General features: G+C 36.6%; 1 protein-coding gene and 1 long non-coding RNA gene across 3 annotated transcripts in view; both read right to left on the bottom strand.

Annotated features, from left to right (window-relative positions):
* Window positions 1-208: 208 nt before the first annotated feature.
* On the bottom strand, window positions 209-5938 carry LOC128558463 (uncharacterized). The gene is made up of 2 exons (XR_008371645.1): window positions 4060-5938; window positions 209-3210 (listed from the first exon to the last, which is right to left on the bottom strand). It is a non-coding gene; the product is annotated as an uncharacterized LOC128558463 (long non-coding RNA).
* Window positions 5939-6823: 885 nt separating this feature from the next.
* The window catches only part of LOC123555998 (ATP-binding cassette sub-family C member 5-like), a 61754-nt gene continuing 43185 nt past the window's right edge, over window positions 6824-25392 (bottom strand). For both annotated transcript variants that reach the window (XM_053547794.1, XM_053547793.1), the window contains exons 20-33: window positions 25166-25339; window positions 23619-23806; window positions 20691-20837; window positions 19761-19890; window positions 15926-16086; window positions 15234-15355; window positions 14751-14937; window positions 13731-13820; window positions 13026-13215; window positions 12319-12478; window positions 11556-11634; window positions 10726-10839; window positions 9545-9709; window positions 6824-7949 (exon numbers count right to left, since the gene is read on the bottom strand). In XM_053547794.1, coding sequence (XP_053403769.1) covers window positions 7851-7949; window positions 9545-9709; window positions 10726-10839; window positions 11556-11634; window positions 12319-12478; window positions 13026-13215; window positions 13731-13820; window positions 14751-14937; window positions 15234-15355; window positions 15926-16086; window positions 19761-19890; window positions 20691-20837; window positions 23619-23806; window positions 25166-25339 — 2006 coding nt within the window. In that variant the 3' untranslated portion in view covers window positions 6824-7850. The remainder of the gene's footprint in view (window positions 7950-9544; window positions 9710-10725; window positions 10840-11555; window positions 11635-12318; window positions 12479-13025; window positions 13216-13730; window positions 13821-14750; window positions 14938-15233; window positions 15356-15925; window positions 16087-19760; window positions 19891-20690; window positions 20838-23618; window positions 23807-25165; window positions 25340-25392) is intronic.

Here is a 25392-nt window from a genome sequence, read left to right as displayed (position 1 = left end):
AGGGGGCATAATGAATAGTCAGCACAATATTCAGCAATTCTCTTTGTGCCTTACATAATAGCTAATGTACTAACTGATGGATGGACAGGGACAAACTATATACCCCCGCACTTCCTCCCCCACCGCCGCCTCCAACATCCACATGGAACACCAGTGTGAGGGACTATAAATATATGGCCTGTTTTCAAATCAAAAACATAAAAAAAAATTATTTTTTTTGTTTTATTACAAAATCCTGCCAATAAAACAATGCTTTCACAGATCAATGCATGAAATATATATTCTCTATATGTAAAAGTAACATACATTCAAAATAAATAAAATACAACTCCAAATTAAAGCAGTATGTTAACCTTCCATACAGTAAACAACACGTATAAAAACAAATTTTGAAGACTTCTAATTATTAAACATGAAACCAAATGAGCAACACCATGAGAAAACCAACATAGTGGTTTTGCGACCAGCAACGATCCAAACCAGCCTGCACAACCGTGCAGTCTGGTCAGGATCCATGCTGTTCGCTGACCGTTTCTCTGATTGCAATAGGCTTTGAAAGCGAACAGTATCTATCCTGGCCAGACTGCATGGATGCGCAGGCTGGCCTGGATCCATGCTGGTCGCAAACGCACTATGTTGGTTTTCTCAAGGCACGGCTCAAATGCACATTTTCGACAAAGTTTTCCAAAATGCTTTGGGTCATGCTTTTTTTTTTTTGGATTAAAAAAAGAAGTATAAAAAACTAAAACAAATCAAAATAAAGAATAACAATAACAAAGTGACAAATAAATATCTAAGGCATCGGAATGTTGATAAAAATCTCGCACAAAAAACATAAGATGGCATAAAACCAAAGATTGAAATCTGGTAATAAGCTACCATTAAATAGGTAAAAATACCTACCGGTAAGTGTCATTTACAAGAGATTCTTAAAACAAATCATGGCAAATTTGAACTTTGGCATGGTCTACTCTTTAATAAACAAGACCTAAACATAAACCATATCAATAACAATCATACAAAACTTACATATTTTCAGCAAAGGCTAATAAAAAGTACAAGGCATATTAGATATTTTTTGATATTCTTTACCCTGAAGAAGACTTGTGAGAGTTGAAACATTGGTTATAACAAGAAATTGATTAATCTTATTCTGCGCTGGCTGTTGGTTCCACTATCCTATTTTATCATCAATATTCAGTTTTGATAAAATTACATGATAACAACAAGAAGTCTAATTGGGCAAAAGTTGTTCGTTTGAGGAGGGAACCACAATGGTAATGCCTAATCTTAACATTTCTTTGCTGGAACTTCTTTTTCGTTTCTGCATGTATTGTAACTTTATATCCATGTGACAATCTGACTAAGTGACCTGGCTTGAAACAAATGCGTAGAAGCATCAACAAATCCATGTACTATATGAGCCGCATCAAGAGAAAATCAACATAGTGGCTTTGCGACCAGCATGGATCCAGATCCATGCCGTTCACTAACAGTTTCTCTAACTGTAATAGGCTCTGAAAGTGAACAGCATGGATCCTGACCAGACTGCGCGGATGTGCAGGCTGTTCTGGATCCATGCTGGTCACAAACGCACTATGTTGGTTTTCTCATGGCGCGGATCATATGTAAAATACATGTTCTGTGCAACACAATGGCTCCTGTGGTGGCCCATGATTTGAACTGAGAGACAAGACTTGTAGGAGAATAATAGCTAATGCCATTAAAGTCAAATAACTCTGATGCCTTGCATTTTGAGTATGAACTGTACTTATGATACGGGTAATATACATGTAGCTTTAATTCAGTTTTTAATTACTAAAACTGAAAGGACTTATGTCTATTTTGTCATTAAGCCGATAGAAAAGCATGTGTTTACTAACAATTTTATAACAAGACCACTTAAAAAAAGAGTCTACAATAGATTTACTAAAATGTGGGAAAAATTCTATGCCAAGATAATAAGCTTTAGGATATACAGAAAAAAAAACTGTATTGCCTGTGATATACAGATCTAACTAGTAAGAAGATGTCATGAAATAATAAATGGGCAAGAAATATCCTTGGTTATTAATTCAGACCAAATACATGTAATATATAAATATATCCGCAAGACAGAAATGACCTCTAACTGTCAGATACGGATGTCATTTGGCGACTTCATATAAACAATAAAAAAATATAAACATCTAACAGAATCTGTAACTTTAAAGGTCTAAATAGAAGTGTATTGTTTGTACATTGTGGAGTATAATATATTATTATAAGTAATAAAAAATACTTGTTACTGTAAAACTGGAAAAGTTCGTGGGGTAAAAATATCAGGCTGTGTACATTTAAATTTTACACCATGCCATGTCATTGTAGTAAAGTAAAGATAAACAAACTTATCTTTAGCACTTAAGTTTTTGGAAATTTCCTTCTGCGAAACATCTGGAATCGGCAAGCAGCTACTATTTTTACTCACAAATCTATCCACTTAAAGGTATTGACCTCCAGACTTTGGATAAAAAAATTATCTTTCTTTCAAACTAAAGTTTGGTAATATTATGATTATTAAAATATGTGTTTTTGTTTCTAACTATTTTATAAAATGCCAAATCAAGAAAAAAGATGACCGCGTTAGGAAACGAACCTGGACCACCACGGCAATAAAGAAGTTTTCCGCTGCCATTACCAATAACGCTTTGGAGGATTTAGAGTTCAATGCACGTTAAATACAGATATTTATAATTGAGGCCCGAGTAAAGTATTACAAACCCTTTTTCGATTTTCATTGTAAAAGGTAGTAAAAACAACTAATTCTCATGTGTTTCTGTAACATATAGTCTGTCAGTAATTAAGTTCAAAGCATTCTTAAGAAATATAACACTGTGATAAAATAATGTATACTATTAACTATACATAGATATTTATACCTTCATAAACTTTGGTATGAAAGTACACTGATAAAATTATTTACCCTTTATACTGGTGCATCTGCGTTTTACAGGCAAAGCCATCTTTAAAAAATAAATAATATGTAACATATCTACAATACAGAACTTACATATAACATTTCAGTATAAAAATAATGTAACAGAATAAATGTAACATAGTTACTAGAGGATAAAAATGTCATTTGCAAATGACAACAAGTAACAAATCTACAATGTGTAACTTATATATTTATATATTTAAGTACAAATAATTTGTAACTGGAAGATGTAACTTACAGTGAAACACCGCTCGCTCGAGGTCGCAAGGGGATGAGCAAAATGCTCGAGTTATCCATGGTTTCGAGCGACCCAAACATGGACCAACATACTAAGAAAATTGAAGTTTGTTTTACCAATTGTCATCGAGACCATTTGCAGAGGAAACGGTGATGCGTAATAATAACACACTCGTGACATTTTCAAAAAACGTATTACAAACGTTATTTATGATAGATCGTAAATGGCACATGTGAAGAAACAGCTCAGACATTTCATTTTTTTTATTGAAATACTGTAATCGAATTCGCAATTTTCTTCTCCAAATTAAGATCTCATAATTATCGTCTCAATTTTATGAAAAGGCTATCTTATTTCCTTTATTTGCATGCAAACAACTGTTGATTAAAATATTAAAATCTCATAATTATCTTCTCGATCCCGCAGAAAAAGTAATAACAAATATTAATTAATAACAATTTTGATCAATAAAATTTTTCTTCCACCTTTCATCAATAATTAATCTCATTATCAGATCAAATATACCGACAAACAAACATTTAAGATAGTCGGGGAATAGACCATGCAATTCTCACAACGTGCGAAAATTTTAAATTAACCGATACATTTTGATCGCCGAAGGTGTGAAAAATTTTGACACCTCTGCTCGAGTTTGCCATAAGCAACAAAGAGTAAATTAATACACAGGGACCAGGTGTCATGCTCGAGCGATCGAGTTATCGATGCTCGACCCAGCCATGGTAATTTCACATAGAAAATAGAAGGAAATTGGCCGGGACCACATGAATTGCTCGAGCGAGCCCGGGTGCTCGAGTCATCGATGCTCGAGCGAGCGGTGTTTCACTGTAGTTATTTATGGGTAAAAATGCCATTTGTAAAGCATTACACATATCAAACCAACAATGTGTAACTTACATAAATCATTTAATCTGAAACAAAATATAATTAAACAAGAGTGCCATGATGCCTATAGAATGCTCAGCTAAGTTTAGGGCCTAAAAAAGCTAGACAGTGTGCAACTTTGGAAGAGGAACACATTATACTCCAGGTGTCAAAAGTTCCAGAAGCTGTAGAAGCTGATTACATAAATGAGCCACACCATGAGAAAACCAACATAGTGCATTTGCGACCAGCATAGATCCAGACCAGCCTGCGCATCCGCGCAGTCTGGTCAGAATCCATGCTGTTGACGGATGCGCAGGCTGGTCTGGATCCATGCTGGTCACAAAACACACTCTGTTGGTTTTCTCATGGCACAGCTCAAATAAGTGTGAGAGATGACAAACAGTTCAAATACTCTATGCTTCTTAGGTCTTTAAAACTGGGTGGCAAAAACAAACACAGACTACTAAAGCAGGCTGAGGGCATTTTGGATAGAGATGCTTATTCAGTCCATTTTCATGATCGATCATCGGGAGTAATCGGAAACAGGTTGCAGTCAGATTAATCTGATCCTTCGCCATTTTCAGAAACTTTATTATGACTACAACAGTAATGCACAGAAAACGAAGAAAAGTGCGGAGGGATTGGCGATGGATGAGCAGCAGGATGGACAATAGGTGGATTATGGACAATGAGCAATCATAACACACCACAAGCAATCATGCTCAGGTGAGCTAAAAATGTAAAATAAATTTCCATTTGCAAAGACTCTTGATTTTTTAACACTGATATTTTGATTGAGAATACAAGTGAATATTTTTGTGTCATAAAAATGTTTCAAAACAACTGGACATTTTGTGCCCAATTACGTTTGTGACTTTGTAATGAATGCCATACATGAATAACGTTAACAGTAGAAGTTTATTGAACAATTTATCAAAAATTATATAACCTTTTATCAAATTATTACTTTCTTTTTTTTTCTTATACATTACAAAGTAAGCTGATTAATTAGCCTTAATGGTGAAATGTTTTCTCTCTTTTCCATTACGACTGAAAATTTAATTAACATATATCATGACAGCATTAAACTTTTGTAAATATTTCAACATCCCAAAGTCAACCATATGTACATTAAAATGTGATATTTACAAACGGCCTTTAGCATACGTAGCACTGCAGTATCTTGTTTAACCCTTACCCAGCTAAATTTCTACAATGGACTGGTCCGTCATTCAATTTGGATAATACCATTTATTATTGGATAAGGTGTTCACTGAAAATTTACTGACTGAATAGCGAACAGTGCAGACCAGGATCAGCCTGCAAGGACATGCAGGCTGATCTTGGTCTGCACTGGTCGCATAGGCAGATTCATTTGCCGCCAGCTGGCTAAAGGTTAATCAACAAAATGTTTAAGGCAATGGTTTTACCATAGGCACAATCTGTAACACAAACTGAGGCAAAATATATCCAGGGAAACATTTTTTTTTGGCAATAATGTATTAAACGAATATAGAAAAATAACGCAAAGTTCAACTAAAATACATTTAAGACATAATCACATTTATACCTTCTGAAGGAAGTCATACAAATATATACCTGAAGTACAGTCAACATCCTGCTTGCAACTGTTTCTATCAAGCAAGTTTTTATGATTAAACAACCACTTATAATAAATCAAAATGTTTTTACTGTATCACTGTAGTAACATTTAGTAATAATTTCAAAACATAACCAGAAACGATAAAAAAAAAACTGCCCCTGCAGGTAAATCCATGGCCTAAGTATTGACATAGGGCATTTTCACCCAGTCTGAGAAGCAAGCAGGTTGATGATGATGATGAAATATGAATAAGATCATATTTGAGTTATGATATTATGATGATATGATATGATGCAAATGATACATACATTGCATATGTGTATATGTTTACACAGATTTCCAACAGTTCAATAAATACTTGTTATTCTTATTATACCAAATTTTATTTAAGAAACTATTTTTAAGAGATATGATACTTGTTGAGGTCTCTTAATACAATGCTGACTGTACTCCAGCAACTGTTCTGAACATAGTCAGCATTTAAGAACAGAGTTTTCAAACCAGTCTAAAATCTCTAGAATCTGATTGGCTGTTTCTGAGCATAATTTTAAAACTGACCAATCAGAAGACTGCATTTGGAGACTGGTCTCCATACTCAAGTTTTATGAACCTGAAATCAGGTATTAATACAGTAAACTATTCCATGCTGCCTTTTATTTTGTATGTATCAGTGTTCATCTGTACTAGTCTATGGAAAATTGAAAGATCGGCTGTAGCCAAGCACCAGGAGATTTTCCATTTTCTAAAGAACATGTACTGATGAATACCAATCTATACAGAGGGTTGGGTTTATTTGTTTATATCAAATATGCACTGTTATAGGCCAAACTGCACAATCAAATGCTAATGTCACTCAGCCTGTACAACACATGTGTATGTGAGTTTGCATTAACACCAAGTGACTCTTAATCTAGGAATACTGTTCTTATTTACAGAATTATAACGAACAGCCTAAATTAAGGTAGGATTTTACTTCCTTTTCTCTATAAAAACAGGCATGAGATTGATTTTTTGCCAAAAAAGAGAAAATTGAAATATAAATGTTTTTGGCCTTTTATGGCCTATGCTATGTTATTGACTCATTAATATTCATTCTTGAACTAGAATAAGTGCACAAAACTGCTATTGCACATTTATTTGCAGATATGCAGATTTAGGAATATTCAATCAACTTATGGAACGTACTATAAATTACTAAAATCATTCATTACTTTACTATTCAGTAAGTAGTACTTTCCATGAATGGCAAGAAAACCTTTACTATTGTAAAGTTAGTTCACAGAACATACTGTTATGAACTGATTTTAACCCTTAGCCTGCTGGCGGCAGATGATTCTGCCTTTGCATCCGTGCAGTCTGATCATGGTCTGCACTGTTCGCTATTCAGTCAGTAAATTTTACAAACCCCTTTGAATAATAAATGGTATGGTCCAAATTGAAAGATGGACCAGTCCATTATAGAAATACAGCAGGGTAAGGGTTAAGAGTGAAGGTGTTTAGTTGTTTTATGGAATTCAGAACACAGTAATAGAAAAACACAGCATTTTCAATGTATGACAATTAAAGCTATACATTATACCTGTGAATTGAGATTCTACTGCTAAAGTTTTTTTGTAGATTCAGAATCATGATCGGGCATCCACAAGACTTTATAAAGAAACATATGGCTATAAATAGCACAGCTACCGTTGGGCTTTTCGTGCTTATTATATTATAATAATGGATGGACTCTCTTAAAATAACCCACATAAAATTATACAACACACAAACATTTTTTTTTGGTTTCTGTCATGGGAACATTCCCTACAAAGTTAATAAAAAATCTCCTTTCCACACACAGTGAAAATTTACCCCATCAGTAACAAAAAAAACATTTGAAAATCCCACCTGTAACTGGTCTGTAGAAAATCTTAATCTACATTTCACAACTCTTGTCAAAATTCAACATATCCCATGCTCAGTCCTCCGCAAGATCTAAACGTGTGACCCGTAGTCACAAAACCACAAACACTACTTCTGTTTCAACTAGAAGCTAAGTCCTGCATCCTGTTGGATCAAGACAAACACCTGCCTCATGAGAAACTTGTCTGTTTCACACAGAATCCTATACAATGCCCTATAGTTGCATATTTTACACCGGTATAACATTATATCTGTTCCTGCTGTTTTTCTGCAGCTTCTAGCATAGCTTTAAACTTAGATTTATCACTAGCCATTAAGTCCTTTGGTCTCCCATACTCAACAACCTGAAATATTAATTTTATTGAATTTATTGTGATATAAATAAAATAAGCCTTCAAATATTTTCTGAAGATATAACCCCTTCAAACAGGTGTTCTGTTTTCTGAATGCTCAGTGATCAACTTTCTTTTTTAAACATGCGAATGAATCTGGTATAAAACCTCTTGCAATGATATTTACAGTATGCAATACACAGCTGGGCCCAGTTGTTCGAAACTTTAACAGGTGATTAAGCTAACGGTTGATTAACTTTTAGGGTTAGTTTTTCGGCATTTCAGAAGACTTAGAAAAACAAATGTATGAGGTAAGAATTTTGAACACTGTAAAATCTTTACAATAAAATCAAAACATCATACACTTAAGTGTATCCCACTAAGTGTGGTATTTTGAATCAAAATTTAACCGGATGTTAGTTTAACAGCCGGTTAAAGTTTCGAACAACTGGGCCCAGGTCACAGTTTTGTTAATACAAATCTAGCCAGTTACTGTATAAACTGAAATGTACATGCAAAGATCAAAAAGAAACAACCATCTCACTAAAACTAAGAATGTCCTTCACTACTAATATTGACCTTTCTCTCTTCCATAGCTAGAATTCAATCTTATCACAGTACTGCAAGTCTGTGTGCTACTATTACAAGTACTTAATATCATTCTCTCTTCCACAACAAGAATTCTATCATATCCCAGTACTGTATTAAGTCTATGTGCTATGATTTCAAGAACTTACTTTTCCCTCTTCCATAACAAGAATTCTATCACATCCCAGTACTGTATTAAGTCTATGTGCTATGATTACATGTACTCACCTTTCTCTCTTCCATAACAAGAATTCTATCACATCCCAGTACTGTAATAAGTCAATGTGCTATGATTACATGTACTCACCTTTCCCTCTTCCATAACTAGAATTCTATCACATCCCAGTATGGTATTAAGTCTATGTGCTATGATTACATGTACTCACCTTTTCCCTCTTCCATAACAAGAATTCTATCACATCCCAGTATCGTATTAAGTCTATGTGCTATGATTACATGTACTGACCTTTCCCTCTTCCATAACAAGAATTCTATCACATCCCAGTACTGTAGTAAGTCTATGTGCTATGATTTCAAGTACTTACTTTTCCCTCTTCCATAACAAGAATTCTATCACATCCCAGTACTGTATTAAGTCTATACGCTATGATTTCAAGTACTTACTTTTCCCTCTTCCATAACTAGAATTCTATCACATCCCAGTACTGTATTAAGTCTATGTGCTATGATTTCAAGTACTTACTTTTCCCTCTTCCATAACTAGAATTCTATCACATCCCAGTACTGTATTAAGTCTATGTGCTATGATTTCAAGTACTTACTTTTCCCTCTTCCATAACAAGAATTCTATCACATCCCAGTACTGTATTAAGTCTATGTGCTATGATTTCAAGTACTTACTTTTCCCTCTTCCATAACTAGAATTCTATCACATCCCAGTACTGTATTAAGTCTATGTGCTATGATTTCAAGTACTTACTTTTCCCTCTTCCATAACTAGAATTCTATCACATCCCAGTACTGTATTAAGTCTATGTGCTATGATTTCAAGTACTTACTTTTCCCTCTTCCATAACAAGAATTCTATCACATCCCAGTACTGTATTAAGTCTATGTGCTATAATTAACATGGTACAATCAGCAAAAGCTTCCTTGATTGTTTTTTGTACAAGAGAATCTGTCTCTGTATCAATGGCAGCAGTCGCTTCATCAAGCATCAAAATCTACAATCAGAACATAACAATTGTCATGGTAACCAGCTCAAATTTGCATGTTATAGCCTCTAACACTGTGAATTATGAAATTAAGAAAACTTTGACTTTACTATTGTCCTTCAGTAATAAATAAATACCCATCTAAATATTTCATTTTCCAAAACAAAATTTTCAATAGTTATACTAAAATTGATGGTGTACTTATATCAGATTTACTTTTAGTTCCAAGCTTGACAGGAGATTAAAGTAAGAAATACTGCTTTTCGAGATGAAGGTTAAGATCTACTATACACGGGCAGCTATGTTTGAGAAAAAATGCCAGCAATCTCTCTTTTTACTGTTACTTAATATTTCATAACCTCACTTCCCTATTCTTTAAGAGAGAAAAAAAGGCCAGCAATCTCACCTTACTATCACTTTATTTTTCACAGTCTCACTTCCCTCTTCTTAGAGAGAAAAACTGGCAGCAGTCTCACCTCACTATTACTTCATTTTCGCAATCTCACTTCCTGAATTTTCTTAAAGACAGAAAATGCCAGCAATCTCACCTCTCTACTACATGTACTTTATTTTTAACAATCTAACTTCCCTATTCTTAAACAGAAACAAGAGCTGTCACTAATGGTGACAAATGCCCCCCACCCCCACCCCGGCAGCACCTTGACCTTTGACCTTGATTTTTGACCTGGTGACCCCAAAGTCAGTAGGGGTCGTGTACTCAGTAAGTACTATCAGCACGTGAAGTTTGAAGGTCCTTGGTGCAGTGGTTTGTGAGTAAAGTGCCTTCATGTAAAAAGTTAACATTGTGACGAACGAACAAACGGACAGACAGTTGAAAAATAATATGCCTCCATTTGGGGCATAAAAATGACATCAATCTCATTTAACTAGTACTTCAACTACACAATCTCACTTCTATATTCTTAAGAAAGAAAGAAGTAACCAATCTCACCTTTCTATTACTCCATTTTCACAATCTCACTTCCCTATATTCTTAAAGAGAGAAAAAATACAAGTAGTCTCACCTTACTATTCCTTAGAAGAGCTCTAGCCATACAAAGCAGCTGCCTTTCTCCTACAGAAAAATTCTCACCATTCTCCACAACCATATGGTCTAATTTTAACTCTAAAGATGAAATCTGCAGAGAAATAAACAATGAATCAGGTACATTAAGTTTTATGGAATGGCTAAAGTGAGTAAAACACAAATCTGCATGGATCATTTTGAATTACAATGTTTATGCATACATAAAATCTGCAAAAGAAGGTACACACATTAATTTTATTTTCTACTACTAAGTCTACAACTTATTTTTTAAGCTTAAGATTCAATCACTGTCAACAGTATTAAGAACAAATACTTGTATCTCTGATAGTAAGTTCATACATAGTAAGCTATCACACACATACTTTAACTATTTCAAATTGAAACTTTGGAATAATTTTACAGATAGGTACCAGTAGAGTATGTTCTCCTGTTCTGTTAAATTCAATGCCAAACGCAAAACAGCTATAAACCCATTTCCCACCTTTTTATGGTAAAGACAGCCACAGGTGACTGTTTATGCTTTTTTTTTAGGCGCAGGCAAGCAACCAGGTAGAACCAAACTGCTTCTACAAGCCAATTGGGAGGCTTCCTCACAAGACCACCATAATGGGCTCAATCCCACATGCGCAATCTTGAGAGTGCCACAACCCGCCAAGATGAGGGAAAAAGAGATTCAAATTCAGTCACCTGAACCACTCAGTCAAAGAAGACTCATAAGTTCAAAGAAGTAGCGTTGTATATGTTAAAATACTCAGCTTATATTTTACTATGTCAAATTTTCTTTTAAATGGTACTGTATATACTTACAGTTTCTTTAACATGACATTTTTCTAATGCTTCCCAAAGTTCACTGTCTTTGTGTCTTGAAAATGGATCTAAATTATACCTGCAAGTAAAATATTGTAGTGAGAACATTTACATTCTGGTGGTATTTGCATAGAAAATTCTATTTACTGCGTTAATAAAAAGGATATCATTATTTGTATTGAACAATGCCACTTAAACATTAAATTTCTAACAAAGCATTCCAGATCTGTTCCTTATACCATACCTTCGACTGATGAATTTTCTTACTGTTCAATTTGGTCTGACACAGTTTAGGTCATATTGCAACTTTTGCTGGTGGGGGAAAACTACAGGTGCCCCTTCAGGCATTCTTTCAGGTATGGGCAGACACTTAGGTAGAACCATTGATCTTCCGTGAGCCAGCTGAATGGAACCTTAATAAGAATTCTATGCCCCAAGCAAGGTTTAGAACAACATTGGAGTGGCAAGTTATTCAAAATCTGAAGTTTATACATCTTTTACCTACTTAAATTTGAGAATGATCTTGCAAAGTTTATGCATGTATAAATATTAGAAAAAATACACTAATCCTATAATAAACCATTTTTTATTTTTGTTGAGTCACATCAGGGTAGAATCATCAACCTTCCTTAAGTCAGTTGAAAAGCTTCCTCACAATGAAAGAATTCCCCACCACAAGTCAGCCACCTTAATTACTCGGACATGGATGCCCTTAGACAATCTTGCAAAATCAAAGCACAAAAATGTTAAAGCACCATCATACCTTACTGTTCCCACAAAGAGCACTGGATCTTGTGGAATGATGGCCAATCTAGACCTCAAATCCTCTAGCCCTATCTTTGTTATATCTACACTGTCAATATATATAGTCCCCGAGGCTGGTTCAACCAATCGGAATAAAGCTACACCTAAAGATGACTTCCCTGGAAAAACAAGAAAAACAGCAACATTAAAACAGTTACGATATAACGCAGAAACAGTTTATGATGCAGAAAAAAGTTCAACTGAACAGATGAATATTTGTACAAGAAGAACGTACCACTCCAGCTAACCCTTACCCTGCTAAATTTCTATAATGAACTCATCCATCCTTCAATTTGGACAGTACCATTAACTGTTAAAAGGGGTGCCTACCAAAAAAAAATTACTGACTGAATGGCAGATGTGCAGACTGATCATGATCTACACTGGTCGCAAAGGCAGAATCAATCGTGTCCAGCATGATAAGGGTAAAGACAGTTTTCAGTTAAACCCACATACTGATCACAGGTGGCACAATGGTCTAGTGGTAACACATTTGACTGTCAATCCAGTGGTCCAGGATTCAAATCCCAGTCCAGGCACTTGAAATTTCTGAGACAAAAGTGTCTTCCACCTAACTAAGAGGCCAGGCCAGTACCTGTTCTTCCCAGGAATGACTACACTTAAAATCTATAGAAGAAAACTACACTATCAATTTGTCATTCATACCAGACCCTGATCTGCCCACAATTCCTATTTTCTCTTTTGGCCTGACTGTAAAACCAACTTCTTTCAATGCCAAAGGGAGATTATCTCTGTATTTCATCTTGTATTTTTCAAATTTTATCTCCCCTGATTTTGGCCAGTCAGCTGGGGGTCTCTTGTCTTTGATTATTGCTGGTGCCTCAGTTTCTACATCCTGAAAGATAAATGTAGATATTAGCAAGGAAACAAACTATCAATGGCAGGGCAACAGTGCCAAGTAACAAACCTCTGCTTAATTTGGTTGAGCAGGAAATATTCTTCACCTGTTTGTTAAACATCTCCTTATGCAACTAATGTATCATAAACTCTGTATGAGAAAACATTCAGCAGCCAGATAATATGCTTACAGAATCCTCTTTGTTTTTCTACTATTACAGAATGCATTTCAAAGTGGATAGGGAAAATGCTGCTTGAAATTCAAAGCTGCAAGCACATTTGCAACTGTGTCTGAACATGTATGGTGTAAATAATGGTGAGGTTTCTGTGCCAAGCTCAGACTCATCACCCATCTTTGGTCACAGTCCACAAAGTTAAGTGAAATTTTGGTCATAATCAAAATCAAAAGAAAACACTACATTTTTAAATGGTCTTTTATCCTGTATGATTATATGAATATAGAAGAATATTTGAATTCTGTTTTGCAACTTGAAATATTACAGAATAGCTCACCTCTGAGTAATGCTGAAGTCTTTGAACTGCCACAAATTTTGATTCACTTTCTATAGCCAACTGAATTGTAAACTGGAAAAGCCCCGTCATCTGTAAGGCATAGAAAATAATTAAGATTACATATGTCAGAAACAAAGTATATTCAGCATGCTGCTTTAGAAGTGTATGGCTGTTTGTTTCAAGTAAAACTTATGATGGGTTTAGAGTCACAATGACACATTTTAGGTCATATGGTGACTTTACAACTTTACATGGTGGAGGAAGATACTAGGTGCTCCGCCAGGCATTGTTTTAGGCCTGGGTAGAACCAGCAACCTATAAGCCAGGCTTCCTCACATGAGGAATTTCGCATCTAAATAAATCAAACCCAATTCAAATATAGGCAAGTGATTCAACGCCATCAACTTTAATCACTCAGTCACCCAGCTTTACACCCACCACACATGGTGTAGGAAAACCCCCAGGTGCCACTCAGGCATGGTTATGGCATGGATTGGACCCTGGGTTACAGCCTTTAGCATGACCTCACATGACAACAGGAGCAAGGCTGACATCCACAAACTTGAGTGACTAATGACTGGAAAGTCTAGAATCATGCCAGTCAGCTTCAAATTTGACCCAAAAGCACGGCTCAAACATACATCAATGAAGAGCAATTGAAGTCAAATACTTCAAGCACAAGACCCTGTAGGCTTCTACCAACTGGGATTTCCGAATAATCAAAACACTGATAGATATCTGTGGTATTAACTTGAGATTTTGTCTGCATAGTGTAAAATCATTTAATTTCATGGGCAGAAAATTTCATGGTTTTAGGCCAAAACATTTCGGTAGGGATATGAATTCTTAAAATTCAAGTTTAGAAGATAAATGGAATGATTATTTTATTTTTTCATAAGAATTTAATTTCATGGGCTTATGCAACCATGAAATCAATGAAAATTAGTCCCCCCATAAACATTAATAAATTCACAGTATGCAAAATAAGTACATGTTCACAACTGTTTGAAAAACCCTTACCTGAATAGCAAATGTATATGCCAATCCTGCGAGAGCTGGATTAAGACTGTCGTATGTGAGAACTATACATAGACCTGTGATACCCACAACCAGACTGCTCATTAGGTCCAGACGAAATGAGAGCCAACGATTGGAACACACAAACAAGTAGAAATATAAAGAATTTTTGTCTAACAGCTTATTAAATCTGAAAGTAAAAGAAAGATGTATTTAGCATACTGCAAAAGCGTCTCTTTTAATGGTATGTTATAACTAATACTACCAATACACAAGCATTATTTTCACAAATATGTATTGTTTGTAAAAAATATACCAAAAATAAATCCCTCACAAAATAATTCTGACTTTACAATAGCCTCCGAGATTGCTCAATGTTTCCGTTTGATCCACACAGTCTGGTCAGGATTCATGCTGGTCGCAAATGCACTATGTTGGTCTTCTCATGGTGCAGCTCAAACTTTAATAAATATTTTTACAGCTTACTTTTCAATGAACTGATCACTTTTCCCGTAAGCATGAACGGTGCTTATACCCTGAACTGTTGCAGTGACGTGGCTTATCAGTGGGGACTTTGTTATCGCATTCATACGCATTAATTCCCGTACCTGAAATATATAGCAAACATACAGTGTAACATAACCTTCATTGTCATAGCAAAATAATTGCACACGAAAATGGTCGCTATGGACGGTACAATGGAAAGGACCTAATTTCATTGTAACAATATTCTAGTGTTACATATAGAAAATAATTCTGCTCAATTATCTTTCAACCCAAAATAATTTGCAAATGTTATTGGCATTTTCTTTCCAACCTTGTGTAAATACAATTAAACAGACCAGAAATTATTTGTAAAAATTAATTACCACATACAGTCAAACTTCATCAGCTCGAACCTAGATAATCCAAACACCGCCCTTCGCTCAAACTCAACACCAGGTCCTGGCAAACTCCCTATATAGTGCATTTTGTTCAATGGCTCGAACTATTGCTTAATCATAAAAGTTTTGCTGGTTCAGTTGAGTTCAAGGGAATGAAGTTTCAACTGCAACTGATTTATGGAATGTAAACATGGATCTGCCGTGGCAATGATTTAAATAGGTGTGCAAAGCATCAGAAGAAAACAAAAATAATTCTGAAAGAATAACCATTAAAAATTAAATCTTTTTACTTACCCCCGAAGTAAAAATGATATTTAAAGCCAGGAAACATAAAACCATGGGCACAAGTGCAATCAGAAACCATGGTGACACATATGCTATCATTCCGAGAGCAAACAAGATCATCAACGTATTCTGTAGAAACATCTCACTGAGGCTGGGTAAACGTACATCAACTGTGAAAAAAAAAGAAAAAAAAGTTTGTTTGTTGTCGGTTTAATGCTGTTATTCAACATTATTTTAGTTACGTAACGGCAGACAGTTAACCTAATCAGTGTTCCTGGATTCTGTACCAGTATAAACCTGTTCTCCGCAAGTAACTGCCAACTTCTGAACATGAATCATAGTTGGAAAATGAATGATACCAGACAAAATATCTTTTATCAAATAGTCACGGAGAACAAACGACCCACCCGGGGACCAAACTCATGACAGCGTGATCCGTAAATATGCCCTCTCCCTACTGAGCTAAGCAAAAACAAGAGGGCCATGATGGCCCTATATATTGCTCACCAGAGTTGATCTGGCCTACTGACCTAGTTTTTGACCCCACATGACCAAGAGTTGAACTTGACCTAAAGATCATCAAGACAAACATTCTGACTTCTTCTTCTTTTCGTTCGCGACTACACTGTCAGACCAGTAGCCTCGATGAAACTTGTGGTTTGCCACAGATCCTCAATGCCTCCATACAGTTTCTGGTGGATTGAGATATCTATCGGCCAAGTCGCAGCTCGCTCCTGGTCATGCCTTTTAAATCTCTGAAGTATATGCTCCGCAGTCTGATCTTCTTCGCCACATGGACAAGTTGGCAATGATGTCAGTCTGTATTTCTTGTACATGTGAGCATTGAGCTTGTTGTGCCCTGAGCGGAGCCTGACCATAATCACTTGTTCAGACTGATCAAGGAGCATCTTCCTCCATCCTTGGTCTCGTTAGTGCCTTGTAACTCACAGGTTCTGTTGGTTGTTCTGACTGAGCTCCTGGCTTAGCCAGATTGTCTGCCTCTTCATTGCCTGCAAGTCTACAATGGGATGGAATCCACTGAAGTGCTACTTTGCAGGTTATACTCAGGCTCTGCATTCTCCTGGCTAGCTGCGGAGCTTTATTGTTGATCAGAGATTCCATGACAGACAGTGCATCTGTGAGAAAGATGACTGAGGAGCTTTCTTCTGCCGAGTCTTCAACCATTGAGATGGCCTTCATGAGTGCTTCAGTCTCTGCCTTGTAATTGCTGCAGTGTTTTCCTGTGGCTGCATGTAGTGTTTCTCTCTTGCCAGATGGGTATTGAATGAAAACTCCTGCTCCTCCATCTTTGACGGCGCATGTGGCTGATCCGTCTGTATAGACATGAGTCCATGATTCCGGAGGATAGTCTTCATTGATCATAGCAAGTGTGAGGCTCTTCCGAATGCCTTCATCCTCTTGCTTCCCGCGGTCAAGACGAGGAACAGCAAGTCTCACAGTCACTGAGGACAGATCATTCGCTAGTGGGTTTATAATGTCTTCACTATGACTACACATTCTGACTTAATTTCATAAAGATTTGATTACAACTGTGGCATCTAGAGTGTTCACAAGTTTTTCCTTTGATCTGACCGGGTGACCTAGTTTTTGACCCCACATGACCCAGGTTCAAACCTGACCTAGAAATGATAAAAAACAATCTGACCCAGTTTCATAAAGATTGAGTTACAAATGTGGCCTCTAAAGTGTTCACAAGCTTTTCCTTTGATTTGACCAGGTGACACAGTTTTTGAACCCACATGACCCAGATTTAAACTTGACCTAGAAATCATCATGCCAAACTTTCTCACTATGTTTCATAAATATTGGGTCACAACAGTGGCCTCTAGGGTGTTCACAAGCTTTTCCTTTGATTTGACCAGGTGACCTAGTTTTTAATCCAACATGACCCAGTTTTGAACTCGACATAGAGATCATCAAGACCAACATTCTGACCAAGTTTGTGGTCTCTAGAGTGTTCACAAGCTTTTCCTTTGATCTGACCTACTGACCTAGTTTTAGACCCAACATGACTTATATTGAAACTTGACCTAGAGATCATCAAGATTAACATTCTGATAAAGTTTCATAAAGATTGGGGCACAAATGTGGTCTCTAGAGTATTCACAAGCTTTTCCTTTGATCTAACCTACTGACCTAGTTTTTGACCCCACATGACCCAGTTTCAAACTTGGTCTAGAGATCATCAAGATGAACATTCTGACCAAGTTTCATAAAGATTGGGTCAAAAATGTGGTCTCTAGAGTGTTCATAAGCTTTTCCTTTGATCTGATCTACTGACCTCATTTTTGATATCACATGACCCAGTTTCGAACTTGACCTACAGATCATCAAGACTTACATTCTGACCAAGTTTTATAAAGATTGGATCACAAATGTGGTCTCTAGAGTGTTCACAAGCTTTTCCTTCGATGTGACCTACTGACCTAGTTTTTAACCCTACATGACCCAGTTTCGAACTTGACCTAGAGATCATCAGGACTAACATAATGACCAAGTTTCATAAAGATTGGATCACAAATGTGGTCTCTAAAGTGTTCACAAGCTATTCCTTTGATTTGACCTACTGACCTAGTTTTTTAACCCAACATGACCCAGTTTCAAACCTGACCTAGAGATCATCAAGACTAACATTCTGACCAAGTTTCATAAAGATTGGGTCACAAATGTGGTCTCTAGAGTAATCACAAGCTTTTCCTTTGATCTGACTACTGACCTAGTTTTTGACCCCACATGACCCAGTTTTGAACTTGACCTAGAGATCAGCAAGACTTACATTATGACCAAGTTTCATACAGATTGGGTCAAAAATGTGGTCTCTAGAGAGTTCACAAGCTTTTCCTTTATTCTGACTACTGACCTAGTTTTTGACCCCACATGACCCAGTTTCGAATTTGACCTAGAGATCAGCAAGACTAACATTCTGACCAAGTTTCATAAAGATTGGGTCAAAAACGTGGTCTCTAGAGTGTTCACATGCTTTTCCTTTGATCTGACCTACTGACCTAGTTTTTGACCCCTCATGACCCAGTTTCAAACCTGACCCAGAGATCATCAAGACTAACATTCTGGCCAAGTTTCATAAAGATTGGGTCACAAATGTGGTCTCTAGAATGTTCACAAGCTTTTCCTTTGATCTGACCTACTGACTAGTTTTTGACCCCACATGACCCAGTTTCGAACTTGACCTAGAGATTATCAAGACTAACATTCTGACCAAGTTTCATAAAGATTTGGTCACAAATGTGGCCTCTAGTGTGTTCACAAGGCAAATGTTGACGGACGATGCATGACGGACGCCGACGGATGCCAGACAATGACCGTTCACAATAGCTCACCTTGAGCACTTTGTGCTCTGGTGAGCTAAAACCAGAGGAGATATTAACAATGTAGCATACCCTGAAATTCAATTCAGTTTAATTTTGAAGTTTACAACTATTTTAAAACATTTGAGAGGTCGAGATTTCAAGAAGATGAATTTGTAGGCGTACATGCAGAAAACCCAAATAAATGAACTGTTGAACGTTTTCTGAAAGGTACCTTAAATACTCAAGTTTAATGTCCTCCTATTTAGAATATACACTCCCAATTTTTGGCATAAAACTTCTTTTTTTTTTCAAAATTGGGCAATTTTGAGGCAGATGAAAAATGGAAATAAAAGTTTACATTAACACTGAATTTGAATTTTACCTCCATGGCAGAGCTGTGTTAGAATCCATAATATACTGTCAATAAACAGGTAAAAAGCAATATTTGAAAATATATAACAGTAAGAAAGGCACTGAAAAGTGCCTTTTTTGAAAATCTGTAAATCATTACTTACTTTCATCAAGATCTGAGGAGAATCTGTTGACGATTCTTCCAACCGGTGTTGTATCAAAAAACTGCATCGGTGAGGCCATCATTTTCCTGAAGATATCATTGTGCATAGTACTTGAAGCTCGCAGTGTTGCCTGGATAATGATAAGATATGGTATATTAATTATATGTTATTGCCCACTTTGCCAATGTCAATCTTTTTGGCAAAAATTGCATAACAGAACTCTAATACCCCAATTCAGTGTACCCAGTAACGCAACAGTGCAGAAAAATAGATACTTATTAACAGACTTACTGCCCGACTTGATGGGTTTTAAGAAACTTATGGCCAAGTCTTTTAAATATTTTTAGTTGGAGGACAGAGCAAGATGTTCCAATTACTCAAGCTTCCATGGTACTTCAGTGGCCATGTATCCTAAGGCTAGTAATTTTTTGTCAAGGAGCTGTGGATGAAATTCACAGCCCCTGGTTTCACAGTGGGACAGAGAAATTCACAGCCCCTGGTTTCACAGTGGGACAGAGAAATTCACAGCCCCTGGTTTCACAGTGGGACAGAGAAATTCACAGCCCCTGGTTTCACAGTGGGACAGTGTTATCACAAGACTGCTTCATCTTCTCATAAAGCTAGTGACAAAACATAGCAGTTTTTAACCTTTAGTTCGCTGGCGGCAAGTGATTCTGCCTTTGCGACCAGTGCAGACCCAAGATCAGCCTGCACATACGTGCAGGCTGATCATGGTCTGCACTGTTCGCTACTGTCAGTAAATTTTCAGTGAACACCCCTTTGAATAATAAATGGAACTGCCCAAAATTGAATGATGGACCAGTCCATTTCAGAAATTTAGCAGTCTAAGGGTTAAACAAAGTCAATATAACTGAACAAAAGCAGTTAACAGACAAGCCAAAAACAGTACATAGAATACAATGTTTTTACCTTCATGAAAACAAAAGCTCTCAGCACTGTCAATACAATCATAACAACAACACTTGAACCATACACTGTTGTGTAAAACCTGAGGTTTGGATGATCCGAGATATTATCACTGATAAATGTTTCATTTCCTACTGTAACTGTAGTGTTCTGAAAAAATAACATTGTCCTATTATTAACAGGTTAAATTTTAGTTAATTGTAGTCATTCTCAGAAAAACAGTAGTTATTTTCATAAAAATTGTAGATACTATTAGTGAAACTGTAGCTATTTTCAATAAAATTATAATCATATTTAAGTAAAATTGTAGTCATCTTTGATAAGGAGCTGTTACATTTATTCTTTTTCACAGAAATATCAGTATACTACCAGTTTATTGTAGCTGTTTCTGTCTACTGTGAAAGCTTTTTATTTGGGGGCACAATATTTCATGAATGTAGTCACAGATAATTTTACGTATTCTGTGGGTTTTAATTTTGTCAACTGATCCGACCACAAAACCTACAACAAGAGGACCATGATGGTCCTGAATCGCTCACCTCTTCCCACATGACCCAGTTTTGAGTATGACGTTTCATTATTTGACATAGTGACCTAGTTTTTGAGCTCATGTGACCCAGTTTTGAACTTGATCTAGATATTATCAAGATAAAAGTTCTGACCAATTTTCATAAAGATCCATTGAAAAATATGGTCTCTAGAGAGGTCACAAGGTTTTTCTGTTATTTGACCTATTGACCTAGTTTTCGAAGGTACGTGACCCTGTTTTGAACTTTACCTAGATATCATCAAGGTGAACATTCTCAAGAATTTTCATGAAGATCTCATGAAAAATATGGCCTCTAGACAGGTCACAAGGTTTTTCTATTTTTATACCTACTGGCCTAGTTTTTGACCGCACGTGACCCAGTTTCAAAACTGATCTAGATATCATCAAGGTGAACATTCAGATCAATTTTCATGAAGATCCATTGAAAAATATGGCCTCTAGAGAGGTCAAAAGATTTTTCTAATTTTAGACCTACTGACCTAGTTTTTGACCGAAGTTGACGCAGTTTCAAACTTGACCTAGATATCATCAAGATGAACATTCAGACCAACTATCATACAGAGCCCATGAAAAGTATAGCCTCTAGAGAAGTCGCAAGGTTTTTTCATTATTTGACCTACTGACCTAGTTTTTTATGGCACGTGACCCAGTTTCAAACTTGACCTAGACATCATCAAGGTGAACATTCTGACCAATTTTCATGAAGATCCATTCAAGGGTATGGCCTCTAGAGAGGTCACAAGGTATTTCTATTTTTAGACCTACTGACCTAGTTTTTGATCGCAGCTGACCCGGTTTCAAACTTGAACTATATACATGTATCATCAAGATAAACATTCAGACCAACTTTCATACAGATCCCATGAAAAATATGGCCTCTAGAGAGGTCACAACGTTTTTTCATTATTTGACCTACTGACCTACTTTTTGACGGCACGTGACCCACTTTCGAACTTGACCTAGATATCATCAAGATGAACATTCTGACCAATTTTTATGGAGATCCATTCACAAGTATGGCCTCTAGAGAGGTCACAATGTTTTTCTATTTTTAGACCTACTGACCTAGTTTTTGACCGCACATGACCCTGTTTCGAACTTGACCTAGATATCATCAAGATGAACATTCAGACCAACTTTCATACAGATCCCATGAAATATATGGCCTTTAGAGAGGTCACAAGGTTTTTCTATTATTGACCTACTGACCTAGTTTTGATGCAGTGACCCATTTCGAACTTGATCTAGATATCACAGATGAACATCAGACCAATTCTTACAGATCCATGAAAATGGCCTCTAGAGAGGTCACAAAGTTTTCTATTTTGACTACTGACTAGTTTTTGATGGCACGTGACCCACTTTCGAACTTGACCTAGATATCATCAAGGTGAACATTCTGACTAATTTTCATGAAGATCTCATGAAAAATATGGCCTCTAGAGAGGTCACAAGGTTTTTTCTATTATTTCACCTAATGTCCTAGTTTTTGACCGCACGTGACCCAGTTTCGAACCTGACCTAGATATCATCAAGATGAACACTCAGACCAACTTTCATACAGATCCCATGAAAAATATGGCCTTTAGAGAGGTCACAAGGTTTTTCTATTATTTGAGCTACTGACCTAGTTTTTGAAGGCACGTGACCCAGTTTCGAACATGACCTAGATATCATCAAGGTGAGCGTTCTGACCAATTTTCATGAAGATCTTGTGAAATATATGGCCTCTAGAGAGGTCACAAGGTTTTTCTATTTTTAGACCTACTGACCTAGTTTTTGATGGCATGTGACCCAGTTTCGAACTTGACCTAGATATCATCAAGGTGAACATTCTGACCAATTTTCATGATCATCTTTTGAAATATATGGCCTCTAGAGAGGTCACAAGGTTTTTCTATTTTTAGACCTACTGACCTAGTTTTTGATGGCACGTGACCCAGTTTCGAACTTGACCTAGATATCATCAAGATGAACATTCTGACCAACTTTCATAAAGATCCCACAAAAAATGTGACCTCTAGAGTGGTCACAAGCAAAAGTTTACGCACGCACGCACGACCGACAACGGACACCGCGCGATCACAAAAGCTCACCTTGTCACTTTGTGACAGGTGAGCTAAAAATTAGTTCCCCAAGAATATTAATGATTGCACAGTATCCCTGAATACTATGCCAAACAAGTCCCTGTTAAATCTCAGTGAACAAGTAAATATCCCATTCATTTTCTGTTAAAAAGCTGAAATCCACAAATTCATATCTCTGTGAAATAGCCTAAACCACGAAATTTTGTGCCAACAAAATTAAATGATTTCACAGTATATAACATATTTCTACCTAGCTGCTGCATGTAGGGGGATTCCGTTAGTATTTCCACTTACCCCACTTCCTTGATTTAACCAGTAGGACAACCACCAGCTGGCAAACGACTGTGACCCAATTGCCAAGATAAATGTTAGTATGACAAATGCTGATGCAATATAACCACCAGCAGCCTTTATATATGTCCTGTACACCGGCCAACCAACTTTTCCTTCTTTCTTCTCCTCAGCAACAATCAACTTGCCACCTGTTATAATGTAACAAATACTTAAGGAACAGGTCATTCATTTTTACAGAAAGCAATTCAAAATACCATTGGTATCATATGGAAGTCAAGCAGGTTGCAGCTTTTTTCCTCTGAAAAGTTCCTTCTGGTAAAAGGAGGCAATCGGCAATCCCAAAGGCAGAAAGTATGTTTTTCTTTCCCTGTTCTATACTTAAAATTATTGCTAACTTTTAGTTTTTTTCACTATTTGACAATATATGTAGTTTGTGCTACTTTAAGTATTCACATGTATTTAAGCAAGCTAAAAACTGCTACAGCTTTCACTGCCATCCTACATTTTTAAACATTACCCAACAAGAAGTGGACCCTTCTGTGTGATTATGTATATCTGTTAGGTGATTCTTTCTTTGAAATAATATAGCTCATTGCACAAATTACTTTCCATAAACAAGAGGGCCATGGTGGCCCTATATCGCTCACCTGAGTTTAATTGCTTTCTTGAAAAAAATTCTTTGCTAAAGCTAAACAAATAACCCCATGGGGTGGGGTCAATTTGACCCCGGGGGTCACGATTTGAACAAATTTTGTAGAAGTCTACTAGGCAATGCTACAGGTCAAATATCTAAGATCTAGGCCTTCTGGTTTATTTTTAGAAAAATTTTGAAGATTTTCCTATGTAAAATCAAGTGACCCCTGGGGCGAGGTCAATTTTGATCCCAGTGTCATGATTTGAACAATTTTAGTAGAGGTCCACTAGGCAATGCTACATGTCAAATATCTAAGCTCTAGAACTTCTGGTTTTTGAGAAGAAGATTTTTTAAGATTTTCCTATGTAAAATCAAGTGACCCCTGGGGCGGGGTCAATTTTGACCCTGGGGTCATGATTTGAACAAATTTGGTAGAGGTCCACTAGGCAATGCTTCACATCAAATATCTAAGCTCTAGGGCTTCTGGTTTTTGAGATGAAGATTTTTAAAGTTGTTCTTTTTGGTTGCCATGGCAACGTGAATTCTGTATGGAATTCAATTCTTTGAACAATTTTTAAAGAAGACCATCCAAGGAACAACACTGTGAAGTTTCATCAAAATTGGCCTGTTGGTTTAGGAGGAGATGCTGTTTAAAGGAAAGTGTGGCCGGACGCCGGACGGACGGACGGTGAGCGATCACAATACCTCACCCTGTGCTCAGGTGAGCTAAAAACGGAGAATGTTGAAATCATATATCAGAATATGTCTTTCCAACTGCCATTACAGATCTACTACTTTGATATTTGTGAGTGTTTATGAGTATGAACATGTCAGTTTACTCAAGAATATTAGCAAAAACAAAACCATTGAAATTATAACTCCACATCTACAGTAACATTATCAAATGACCTACCTTTTGGTTTCTGTTCTTCATCTGCATTCACTGTTTTATTTGACATAACACTCTTCTGACGTAGCAGGTCTTTCTTTGCCTCCTGAGAACCCTGGGAGCAGGACGAGATAGTCCTTTGTCTGAAATAAGCTGGGCGATCAACGGAAAACTGTTTGTGCAGAGATTTTGATCCTCCTGCAACAAAGTGATAAACAAGAGCTGTCTCCATAGGATGACACATGCCCCCG

This window comes from Mercenaria mercenaria, chromosome 7 (assembly GCF_021730395.1).
Source record: "Mercenaria mercenaria strain notata chromosome 7, MADL_Memer_1, whole genome shotgun sequence".
Classification (NCBI taxonomy): domain Eukaryota; kingdom Metazoa; phylum Mollusca; class Bivalvia; order Venerida; family Veneridae; genus Mercenaria; species Mercenaria mercenaria.
Note: the sequence above shows the minus strand (reverse complement) of the source record. Positions and strands in the feature narration are given on the sequence as shown.